The sequence below is a fragment of the Phyllostomus discolor genome, chromosome 10 (assembly GCF_004126475.2).
Source record: "Phyllostomus discolor isolate MPI-MPIP mPhyDis1 chromosome 10, mPhyDis1.pri.v3, whole genome shotgun sequence".
Classification (NCBI taxonomy): Eukaryota; Metazoa; Chordata; class Mammalia; order Chiroptera; family Phyllostomidae; genus Phyllostomus; species Phyllostomus discolor.
The window spans coordinates 73589725-73602249 of NC_040912.2; the positions used below are offsets into that span (position 1 = coordinate 73589725).

Consider the following 12525-nt stretch of genomic DNA (forward strand, 5'->3'; position numbering starts at 1 on the left):
GGAAAAATATAATAAAAATATATACATAAAAACAAAAATAAAATAAAAAACAATAAGTAAACAAACATAAAAACACACTTTAACATAACTTTTATTATCTGAAGAATCCAGTTAGGTAATAACAGATTTGGAAAAAATTCTAGTGACTATGTTAAATTCCCAGTTTCGTAAACATGGAAACTGAAGCCACAAATATTAAGTAATAAAACACAAATCTGAAGATTAGTGAGACCTCAGGCTAAAAATCAGGCTAAATCCTAACTTGTTATTATGCTGTTAAATCATCAAACAACTTCCTAAGGTCTGTCCTTCAAGGTGTTTTGTTCCTTAAAATGAAATCACACCATATCAAATATTCTAAGGAAACTAATTTTTAAAATCATTTGACTTTCTGGCAAACTAAATTCAAGGACAGAATTACTAGTTGCCCAAGTTTAAGTGAATTAATTCACATTGCCAAGCTTAAAGTAGGTTGTTACTAGGAGATGTAAAAAGCATATGCCAACCTCAGTGTCCCTTGCAGCTTTCTATAGAAAAAGTTTACAAAAGTTAGATCATTAGTCTAAAAAAATTATATAGTGCCTTCATCTAGAAGTCATATATAAATTTTGGAATCTAAAGAAATGGCCTGAATGCAAATAATAAAGAAATAAAAATAAAAAATATATGCACCAACAGAACTGACAGCCAGAATACTAAGTCAAATGGGAATTAATTACGGAAAGCCTAGCAGAGTGTTTGAACAACTTAATTACAGATCAGGGACAACATTTAGGAAGTCTCGGAGACACAGGAAGAGTTTGGCTTTAGTACCACAGACAGCAATTGCAGTGTAATATTGGTAGAAAAGATAGAAAGGTGAAGCACAGAAGGAGAGAACGTAGATCTATTTTCACGGTCTGTGATGTTAAAAGGACCTAGACCCAGGTGCTATTACTTTAAAATGAAAATCTTTTCACTTGGGTACCTTTGCTGCGACTGTATCAAGTGTACCATGGCCAAGGGGTTACTATGCAAGGTGATGAGTGATCGAGATATATACTATAGCAATCAAGTTTCCCTTTCTTATTTTTTGACAATATTCTATATTAGAAGGTTAAATATAACTTTTAAAACTGTTACATAAAGGTGATTACTGAGGCAAGACAAGACTTTTCTCTGTTTTTTCTTGCTACATATATGTACTCAACAGATATATGTACTCTTATAGCAGTTTTCTTCATAATTATTTAGCAGGTGACTTTCAAAGAGTGAATGGTTATATCATAGAATACTTGGCAATTAAAAGGAAGACAACAATTTTGATAAATTTTGAGGGAATTGGGCTGAGTGAAAAAAGGCAAACCCCAAGTTTTACATACAGTATGATTATATTTACATAACATTCTTGCAATGAGACATTTATTGAAACAGAGAACATAGCTGTCGCCAGACACTGAGGGGGGTGGATATGGAAGGCGAGTGAGTGTGGCTATACAAGGGCAACATGAGGGGTCCTTGTGGTGATGGGAATGTTCGACTTGGCTACACTGGAAGATACACATGTAATCAAATTGCATAGAATTAAATACACACAAACACACACACATAAATGAGTTATCGTAAAACTGGGGAGATTTGAGTAACATTGGGGGAATGTATAAATGTCAATTTCCTGGCTGTGATAGTACCATACACCATAGATTTTTTTTGCCTATTTTATTTTTCATATTTTAAAAACTTAAACTTATTGAGGTAACATTACTTTAAAACATTTATAAATTTCAGGTGTACAAATTTATAACACAGCCTCTGTGCACTCTATTGTGTACACACCACCGCAAGCTGGTCTCATTCCATCAGACCAGGAATGAGACTAGTCTGTGTTTGACCCCTGTATTCTCCTCTCCCTGCCCCACCCCTTCCCCCGTGGTAACCACCATTCTGTTGTCTGTATCTATGAGTTTGTTTTTGTTTGCTGGTTTCATTTGTTCATTTGTTGTTTTATGTTTTACATCCCATGTATGTGTGAAAGCATACTGTCTTGTCCTTTTCCACCTGACTTATTTCACTTAGCATAATACTTTTAAGGTGGATGCGTGTTGTCACGAAATAGCAATATTTCATCTTTTTGGTGGCTGGGAAGTATTCCATTGTGTATATGTGCTGCACTTCTTCATCCAATCTGTCGAAGGACACTCGGTTCTGGTGAATAATGCTGCAATGAACATGGGGCTATATATATCTTTATGAATAAATGTTTTCAAATTTTTTGGATAGATTCCCAGAAGAGGAATTGCTGGGTCATATGGTAACTCTATTCTTAATTTTTTGAGTAACCTCCATACTGTTTTTTATAGTGACTGCACCAACTTCCATTTTTCTCTGGCACTTGTTATTTCTTATCTCATTGATAACACCCATTCCAACAGATGTGATGCAGTACCTCACTGTGATTTTGGTTTACATTTCCCTTATAACTAGTGATGTTGAACATCTTTTTTTTTTTCATATCTGTTAGCCATCTGTGTGTCCTCCATGGAAAAGTATCTATTTAGTTTTTAAAGTTGTTATCAGGAGGAAACTGAGTAAAGGGAACATGGGTTCTTTTTATTTCTCATAATGGCATGTGAGTCTATAATTATCTCAAAATACTAAGCTTAATTTAAAATGATTTTACAACAAATAAAACCAATGAAATACCAGTAGAATTTTGCACTTTTCTGTGTCCTTGTTGTGTTATTGTGACCTGTTATTTCCCTCTGTCATTTGTTTATGAGTTTAAAGAAAGAACATTATTTTATGTCTCAACTGCTGACTTTACACACAATTGTCCATTTCTGCAACTTCACTTGGAGATAAAGATACATAACCTCAGTAAAATGTATAAGGACTTGGAAAAAAATCCTGCTTCTGGCTCTAGGCTTTTTTCTTAAATAGTGGAAGCTTTGAGGAAAGATGGCATGTTAAACTTCTGATTCAATCAAAGACATATTAACTTTATTTTAGTTTCATGCTGTTATCAGGTACTGACCTCTCTCTATAGCAGGGGGCTACATATTATACTTGCATATAACACTTTTTAATCTTACTCATTCTTCTGTCCATTGTAGATTTTAGAACATGCTGATGTGTCCATTGAGCTTTTTTCAAAATATTTTTAAAGAACTTTATTTGGTTTGCAGGCCAGCACTCAAGTCACTGAGCCACACCAGCCAGGGCCCCACTGAGCTTTTTAAAAGTCCCCTAGAATACAGGGTCCGCATATATGTTAGTATACCTCCCATAGGAAATCATTTTTTACCAGCTATGGATTCTTCTCTATATATAATCTTATATTTATAGCTTACTTAAGCTTACTTATTCTGCTCATCATGTTGAAATTGCACTTACTTTAATCATCCTGAGGTTAAAATAAGACTTAATATGTCATTTATTATAATTTTTATGACTTTATTATCCCTACAAAAGTCTAGAGTTTCCATCTTCCTTTGCCACTCTTTGGTATTTGTATAAAGAGGCATTTCCTACTTTATGTTATGTTCTTCCTTAAGTTATATCACATTCTTTGACTTGCCTTTTCTAATTTGACCTTTATTATTTTTAGCTTTCTTTTCCTTTTCTGTTATTTTCATTAGTTTTTATTAACAAAACTAATTAGGTATTTGTGACTTTTTTATTTTGAATGCCCTACTTATATTTTCCCTGATGCTCATGCATTACTAGATTCTCTGGATGCTATTAAATTACCCCAAGAGCCTATGCTGGAATAGATCCAGATGACTAAACCTGCTTCTCACTTCCTAATCAGATTAAATCATATTTTATATAGCATAATTGTGTATGTTCTTAAAATAGTACTATGATCATTTCTTATTCTACTGAACAGCCTAGAGGAATTCATTGGCTATAATTACTGATTATAAAATAACACTTGAATACTAACTAAAATTTATTATATTATATTATATTATATTCCTTCTTAATTCCCTCAATTATTTGTTTGGTTGGTTTATCTTATTGTGATGAATGTATCTTAGTAAGTCCTTTTAAATATCTTACAAAAATAAGGTACAAACCAAGGAAATGAATAGATCAGGCAGAGAGAATCTGTCAGACAATTAGATAACAAAGGAAAGAAATTAATCCTTAATTACGGTCTCTACTAAGTAAAGGAACAACCTCTTCTCCAACCAGTCTACATTTAGCTGAAAGTATCTCCACTGGAAAGCTCACTGTAGCCTAAAGAGTACCAACATGTAATCTTTTAGTATTTGAGACCCTATAAAATTTAGCTTCAAGCCACTTTTCTTTATGCCCTATAATGTGCTCTGCTCAGATTGTCCTCTGTTCTGGCTACTCAGGATCATGCTCATCCCACAAATGAACTGCCCTTTTCTCTCTCACTATGAAAACATAGGTAACAGTCTTCATCTTTGTCAATGCTCTTCCAGTTGGCATTATGAAGTCCATGTGCAAGCAGGGTTGGCCAACCCACCCAATGGATATTGCTTCTCAAAGGTAGGCAGCAGAAGCCACTCAGCACGTATGAAGTCCTACAGAGGGTAGGAAGCTCTGCAAATGTCATGGGCAAGAATATGAATGGTACAGGACTTCTGAATGTCAGATCTCTCCTTCAAGGCATTCAAACATTAGGGTCTTCCCAACCTATCTCCTTGGGGATAATAAAAAACAGATTAGAATAGTTCCCTAATTCTCCAGCTTTCAGACCAAGATAGAATATGTTTCCTTGGAGACATTGATCCTACTTTGCTAATAAGAATGTGTGTCTAAGATTAACAAGAATAAAGGATGTAGCCAGATGAATTAAAGGTTCATAAAAGAGATATGGGATTCGCTCCTGTCAGGAGTGACACTAGGGACTGAATCTGAAATTCATCTTAACCATCCCAGCACCTAGTACAGCAAAGGCCCATTGGAGGCGCTTTATTCTGGAATAAATGGGTAGATAGATGTTGCAATGGATGCTTTTTCCATGGTCTGTATACTCTTTCAACTATTTCTGGCCACCAAAGTAATTTAAAACCTAGTTTGAATTTCATCTGTCAAGAAATTTTTTCCAGTTCCCCAAGTGGGAGGTAACCATTACATCTTCTAAATTCATAGTTTATTCTTTAGTCTGTACTTGTCTAATTATGCTTTTTTATTGCAGTTAAAGTCAAGTATAGCATTGCCTTTGATAGACTGTAAATCCTTTGATATCTGGAAGTTTATTTTATTGAACCTTGTGCTCCTCAAAGGTTTCGCATCGTGCCCGGCACTGAGCAGTCACTGACTAAATAATCTGCACACAAGTAGTCCACTTTCTAGTCTATGATCTCAGATCACTGCTCCACATTCAGTCAGCATGTAGAAACTAGAATAATACTAGTCACATATTCAACAAATGCTTATTGAACACCTACTCTCGGCTTGGTAAGAACATAGTTAAAAGTTAAACACTTTGACACTTGCTCGTTATGTCTAAAATATGAGTTTACCAAATGCTTGTTTTTTCATAAGCATTGATAAGAGTACTAAACCAAACTAACATTTTTTGAAAACGATAAATTAAACTATCTCATAAACAAATATATAGTTTTGATAATGAATCACCTTGTAACAAGGAAAGGAAATAGAACAAATTATTTTCAGAATAAAGGCATTTATAATGACATTTCAAGTTCTATTGGAATGTAGTAAAAGGTCTCAGCGAATTGACTTCATGTTTGGTAGGGAAGGGAGCCCTATGTGTAATGCTTGTATCAGAGGGTTGACTGTTTCATAGGCACTGATGTTAAAATGAAAGAACATTTTCGTATGCAGCCTGGTTTGTGAATGGAGAAACAGAGCAAAAGAAAAAATGCACAATTTCTAAGAGTCAAAGCAAATAAAAGGTCACGTCACCCCTCAGGCATGGTTTTGACTCCTTTCAATTCATTCCTACTTCAAGACCGTTTCACTATAGGAAAACTGTTCCTCTATGAAACAAATGAACCTAATTATTTTAAGAACTTTGATGTTTATCCAAAATAGCAAACACTTGAGGCAAATCTGAAAACCCGAAAATTCTCCCTTTTCGTATTCCAAGCAAGTTGAGGAAATTCCGGTATAGCATGTATCTGACTGGCTATATATAGGTAAACAAATATATTCATTAAAATATCATGTTATAAATACTACATGACAGGTACATAGGAATGGCAGATTTGATGGGACTAAATTCCACCAGAAATTTTGCTTAGGGTCTCCAAAGAACTGAGTAAATGAACTCCATGAAGTTCATTTACTTTTCATACCAAAATAAGCTGTCACAGTACATGCATGTAGGTATACCTTTTTATACTCATATCATCAAGATGAGTGTAGAAAAGATTTCATATCTATCATATTTCAGATTGAAATACATATTTTATTTTATTTTATTTTATTTTATTTACTGGGGTGATATCGGTTAATGAAATCATATAGGTTTTTGGAACACAATTCTACAACACATCATCAGCATATTGTATTGTGTGCTCACCACCCCAAGTCAAGTCTCCTTCCATCACCATTTATCCTCCTTTACTTGCTTCCACCTCCCCCACCTGCTTCTGTCTGCAATCACCCTACTGTTGCCCATGAACCTCCCTTCCTTCCTTTCTTCCTTCCTTTCTTTCTTTCTTCCTTTCTTTCTTTCTTCCTTTCTTCCTTCCTTTCTTTCTTTCTTTCTTTCTTTCTTTCTTTCTTTCTTTCTTTCTTTCTTTCTTTTTTTCTTTTCCATTCATCATTCTCACCTAGTCTCCAACCCTCACCCCTTTAACAGCTGTCAGTCAGTTCTCTGCATCCATGAGAAAAAAAAATTCCATTTCAAAAAAAAATATCCATTGTAGATCCTTTGCAGTAACCTGGTTATACTGGGAAAACAAAACAAAACTATTAAAACTATTATAACCATATGCATTTAACACTGAACACATACCAGTGAATGTTTTTTTTCTGGATATTTATATCCAGATATTATACACACAATTTTCTTTAATTTCCCCCAAACTCTTTGAAGTAGTTATGATTGTTCCCATGTAGATGAAGAACCTGAGACCAAGACAGGTAAACACAATGTGTCCAAGGCTATGGGAAGTTAGTGTTCAAACATCATCTTTCTGACTTTGAGGTCTTATTCTTGACCACTATACTACAATGCATTTAATCTTCAAAGTAAGTCCATTTATTATCCTCATTTAACAGATGAGAAAACTGAGCTCAGAATTCAGTCCCTTATCGAGAGTTACACTAGTCTAGGGAATGGCCCACTGAAAAGTTAAATCAGGGACACTGAAGCCTTTCTTCTTCAAACCAACCTTTGCAATTGACACTGTGCCAGTACTAATTATGGTTGAGGCACTCGTGAAGTCACTGTTCTTTCATATTTTTATGTATCTTCAAATTACTTACTTGAATAAAAAGATAAGAAAACAAAACATATGTCTCATTCCTACAGTAATGCCAAAAAAAAAAAAGTGGCTCTGGTTGGGAGAATAAAAATGTGAGCCCTGAGTTATTTCAGGCCCATCCAGCAACCTCGCCCGCCCTCTCCCTGTGGACTCGAGGCAGCATATGGCTGTTCTCTCTCAGATCAGGCTTTGATGTTTACTCTGAACCTCTCGATTACAATATGTTTTGTAATCACTAATAAGGACCACCTGTCTCTCGAGAAAATCAGCCTAATAAAATGGAGAGACCTGATTGTTCAGATTCACGCTTGAGTAGATGATACATCTTTCATGTGTGGACTGAGATTACTGAATAAAAACCCCAAATCAATACAAACAATTTATATTAACTGATGGTAATTGCTCAATGAAGGACATGTGTTAGTTCCATAAAAAAGAAAAGGAAACAATAATATGTGAAATAATAAAGACAACACTTTGGAGAAACTAAAACATCTCATAACAGAAAGACTAGACCTGGCTGGTGTGGATCAGTGGATTGAGTGCCAGCCTGCAAAGCAAAGGGTCACTGGTTCAATTCCCAGTCAGGGCACATGCGTGGGTTGCAGGCCAGGTCCAAGGTGGGTGGCACACAAGAGGAAACCACACATTGATATTTCTCTCTTTCTCCCTCCTTTCTCCTCTCTCTAAAAGTAAATAAATAAAATCTTTTAAAAAGAAAAAGAAAAGAAATAACCTATTTGTACTAAAAATTCCTTCACCCCACTAAGATATATTCAGGGCAAATTTGTTGCACTTATATATGATTAATTATACTCTCTGTGCACAAAATTATCCTATGGTTGAATTCAGCCAGAAAAATTGGCTCTTTGAAAATAAGCAGAATTTAGTCAAATAAGTGGCTGATAAATGTCTCCCATTGAGAGTGTGAGATCTGTTGTCAATCTGGATTAACAGAATAAGGAGAAATGGAGTATACGGGGAGGAGTGCCCTTCACTGACCCTCAACAACCCCTACCAGCAGCCAGGCCAGATTAGCAAACTCTCTCCGTGCTGCCCTTGAAAATCCATGCACATGCCTTCATCAGTGCAACTGCCTCATTGTGCTAGAATTATTGGTCTGAGCTCCCCAAGAGCAGGGACCACGTACTGACTCTAGTCGCAAGATTTAGTACAGAATACGTGCACAGAAGGACTTTATCAAATCCATTCAAAATTCATCACAGAGGCGACACTTAGTAGCCATGTGCTACTACAAAAAAACTATGTATTTATCTTACATAAAGTTTACTTTTTAAATGCAGGTAGATATTCTCAAGCATCAAGGGCAATATTAAAGATGGGCAGAAACAATGAGCTGTGGGGACAAATGGTCAGCATTTGAAGTATGAAGATGCACTCAGAACTTTCTAATAACAAACTTTCTAAAAGCAGGAGCCTCTTCTAACAAAGACCATCACCCTGACCTGCCCTGCCCACACACATTAGCTGACCTCCCACTGCCCACACAGAATCATGAGATGCTGAATTCATAACAGGTAATATGTATGGGTTTCATGGGTGCCAGGCACTGGATGAAGTGCTGAATGTTATTATTCTGTTTAATTTTTATTACCACCAAGAAGAGTAGGCGCTACTAATGTCTCCATTTTACATATGATGAAATGGAGGCAAAGAATTTGTTTGGTGCCTTGCCCAAGTTGTAAGCAGAATTTTAATAAACTGGTCATTTTCCAAGCACCTCCTACTCCACCTTCAAGCAGGTGACCGATCCAACACCCCCAAAAAATCAGTCATTTAGTTTATCTTGAGAGTCCAGAATGTAACAGAATTGATGTAACTTCTCCCCATGGTCTAATTCACTCTTTCCTTCTCAGACATCCCCTCGTCCTGTTTCCGTAGAATAATCTCTGCTATCCAGTCATGCACGAGCATAATCATGTTTCAGAAATAATTCTCATAAACAGTTTGATGTATTTGATGAACAATAACACAATAATAAACATAAAACTTTCAGGCACCATTAAACGTACATAAAAGATCAGCTTGTGATTCAATATAAAGTTTTATAATAAATATATCATGCCCATATGGAGAGATGTGTATGTGCACTTGAGTGTATAATTATTTTAAGTATCATGGTATTGTATTAGTACACATATTTTTCAACCATTTCATTTTGTCATGCAAATCCCTAATCATAAGACTATAATAAGCAGGCTGGCATTAATAAAAGTCAGATAAAAAGTAGCTTTCCATCTGAGTCCTCATCAAATTTTCTTTGTCATGTTTAGTCTATTAGAACTCTTTCACATAGTTCCATTTTCAAAAGTGCTTTTTGCCAAAAAGCTATTGGTTTTCAGATTAATATCAAGAACCTGAATAGTAGATAAAGCTACATGTGGACAACTGTCAATGTGAGTTGCAGAACAATGGGTAAGGTTTCCTGAGGCTGCTACATGCAGTAAACTGTAGATATATGGTCATACATCATACAACATGGTTGAAATAGAAGTTATCTTTGTTCATTATTCAATGCAGAACTGTACCAATTATCAGAGGGTCATTTTGGAGACAATAAATCATAAATACCCAGTTTTATTATTATCATCTGCTTCTCTTCTGAGAGCTCTGGTGACTGGATCTGCGTACACATGCCACTGCAGGGGATGTATTGGGGCATATGGAAGGGAAAATGTATTAAAATGCTAAATTTATGTCTTTTGAGTGAGTTCAAACACAGGAAAGCACTTGTGTGCATGTCACACACAGAGACGAGGATGATTTCTCTCCTGCCCTCATGTATATCATCAGCTTTTACCTTTCAGCTAGGATAAGCCATAGCTAGGAAATGAACTTCATCATTTATTTAGGAAATGAACTAAAGCTCTCACAGTGTTATGGTAGCTTTGAGAATCAAGAAGAGGAGATACTTTCATGGAAGGAAAGAGTGGAATACAAATTAAAACAATAGAACAGTAAAAGAGTATGTTTCTAGTTCATTTGAAGCATTTTTAAAGCATCTTGTTGCCTATAGAGGAAACACTACTGTTGTAGCAATTCCTCAGCCACTCAGTTTCTGAAAATAGGCCTATATTATAGATATAGCAGAGATACTGAATGAAAGAACACCCATTCTTCACTGAGACTACATGGCAGCTCCCTTACTTTACACCCAAAGAAGCCAGTAAGCACTGGTATGATGCCAAAGGCTATTCAAATATGAAATAATTCCGTATCCAGTGGTAAACAGATACTACCCCTACCACCCTGCACCCTCCCCATGCCGCCACAGCCAGCCCTGTGCCCTGGGACTTCCTGGGCCTCCCTTACTCATAGAGTTCAGGATTGGCTTTCTGCTCCAGAGCCCCTTATGACTGGTGCCTGCAGCCAGAAGCAGCTCTCCCCAGAGCCCCCAAAGACTCCTTCCCTAGGAGAGCCCCTCGGAAGGCTGCCCACCAACCACACACATCTGAAGAGGTCCCGCTGCCCTCCAGCATCCCCCATGCGACCCCCACCTGGTCCCCACCAGACCCCAGCAGGAGAAGACAGATCCCCGGGGCAGCATGGCACCCAGGCAGGCAAACACCCAGCTGTGTTTGACACCAACCCCAGGACCTAGGACCCTGCTTCAATCTGGCCAGTACACACACAGACTCTGTGACCCACTCCCCAACACACACACACACACACACACACAGCACACAAAGACTTGAACACACCAGTCTTCCAGAACAGGGCAAAATTTTCCAAGTATATGGATAGTTCATTAAAAGAAAAAATCTTCCATTAGATCCCTATGAATATCAGATTTCTGTGTAGACATTTAGAACTTTCCATAACGTTTCAAAGTTGAAGGCTGAAGGTCGGATCAAATCATACATTTTTGAAAAACTTATTTACAAGAAAATGTACTCTAACAAGTTATATACTTAAAAATAAAGTGTTCCTCTTTGAGAACAGCATCTGTTAGTGCACACTTATATTGATACTTGCTTTGAGATGGAGCTGGTTGGTCCAGTGCCCAATGACTTTGTATTCGGTACTTTTGTTGGTTATTTGATACTGGAAGATATCATAGCGTCCAGGCGCATCTCCGTTTTCATTAAAAGTGACGGGTGTTCCAGCACTACCTGTAAGTGTTTAGAAAACAATGTTAGTCAAGTCTGAGTAAGATAGCCCATCGGCCTTATTTTTCTCTAAGAAAGAACCATAGATAAAAATATATTGTGCGTGGTAAAAGATATGAAGATCGTAATCCATACAAGGTCATTCTTGAGAGCATAATATCTTTCACATGAAAAGAGGCCCAGACGTATGTACAGAAGGAAGACATGCTTTATTATACTCATTATAAAGTAAATGATGAGTATCCACGTTAGGCATAACAGTTAAATAAATAAAAGTCGATGGGCTGAACATTCAATACTGGCTACAGAGAATGACAGTTAATAGAAGAGTGTAAATGCCTTGAAGCATAACGGCTACTGTATAATAGGAACCACAAACAGCAACTCAAATGTGGCAAGAGAACGACCCGGCCAGATTCCCTGGAGTTTTACTGTATTCTGATTTGATCTGCATTCTGAAGCAGTTGCCCTATTCAATTTCTCTTCTAAGGCTCTGCTTCTGCTACCTTTGCCCAAGGGTATACCAACGTGGGCTGCTGTTGGGACCCTCTCAGGGGGCGAGGAAGGGATCGTTGGGGAGTCCCAACTCCAGTGAGATGACAAAAGCCCCCCTAGTTCACTGGGATGAGGGTAATAGTGGCAGGGCAGCAGGATGCAGAAATGCCATCTTTGCTTCCCTCCCATTTCTCCCGAAAGCTTTCATCTTTTCTCTTAATAGCTTCTGCTCGTTTTACTTCCCCTCTCATTAACTTTTATATAATCACAGGTTTTGAGAGTAGAAAGGGACCACTATCCCCAATGCTTTCATGTTCCATGGGCCCTCACTGTCCGCATAAACCTTCTTTTTCTTTAACAGTTTTCAGAGACCCTCCCCCACCTGGTCCTCTCGGATTACTCTTCGCTGTCTGGACAAATTCCCCTGACACTATCCCCTTTTCTTTGTGTCTGTCTTCTCTCTGCAGGCCCTATTCCCTGAATTT

At 37.1% G+C, this 12525-nt stretch overlaps 1 protein-coding gene across 1 annotated transcript in view; it reads right to left on the minus strand.

The window, feature by feature from the left end:
- GRM8 (glutamate metabotropic receptor 8) overlaps positions 1 to 12525 on the minus strand; it is a 796332-nt gene that overhangs the window by 163538 nt on the left and 620269 nt on the right. Inside the window, 1 exon segment of the mRNA XM_028526153.2 lies at positions 11412 to 11548. Within this exon segment, the coding sequence (XP_028381954.1) occupies positions 11412 to 11548 (137 nt within the window).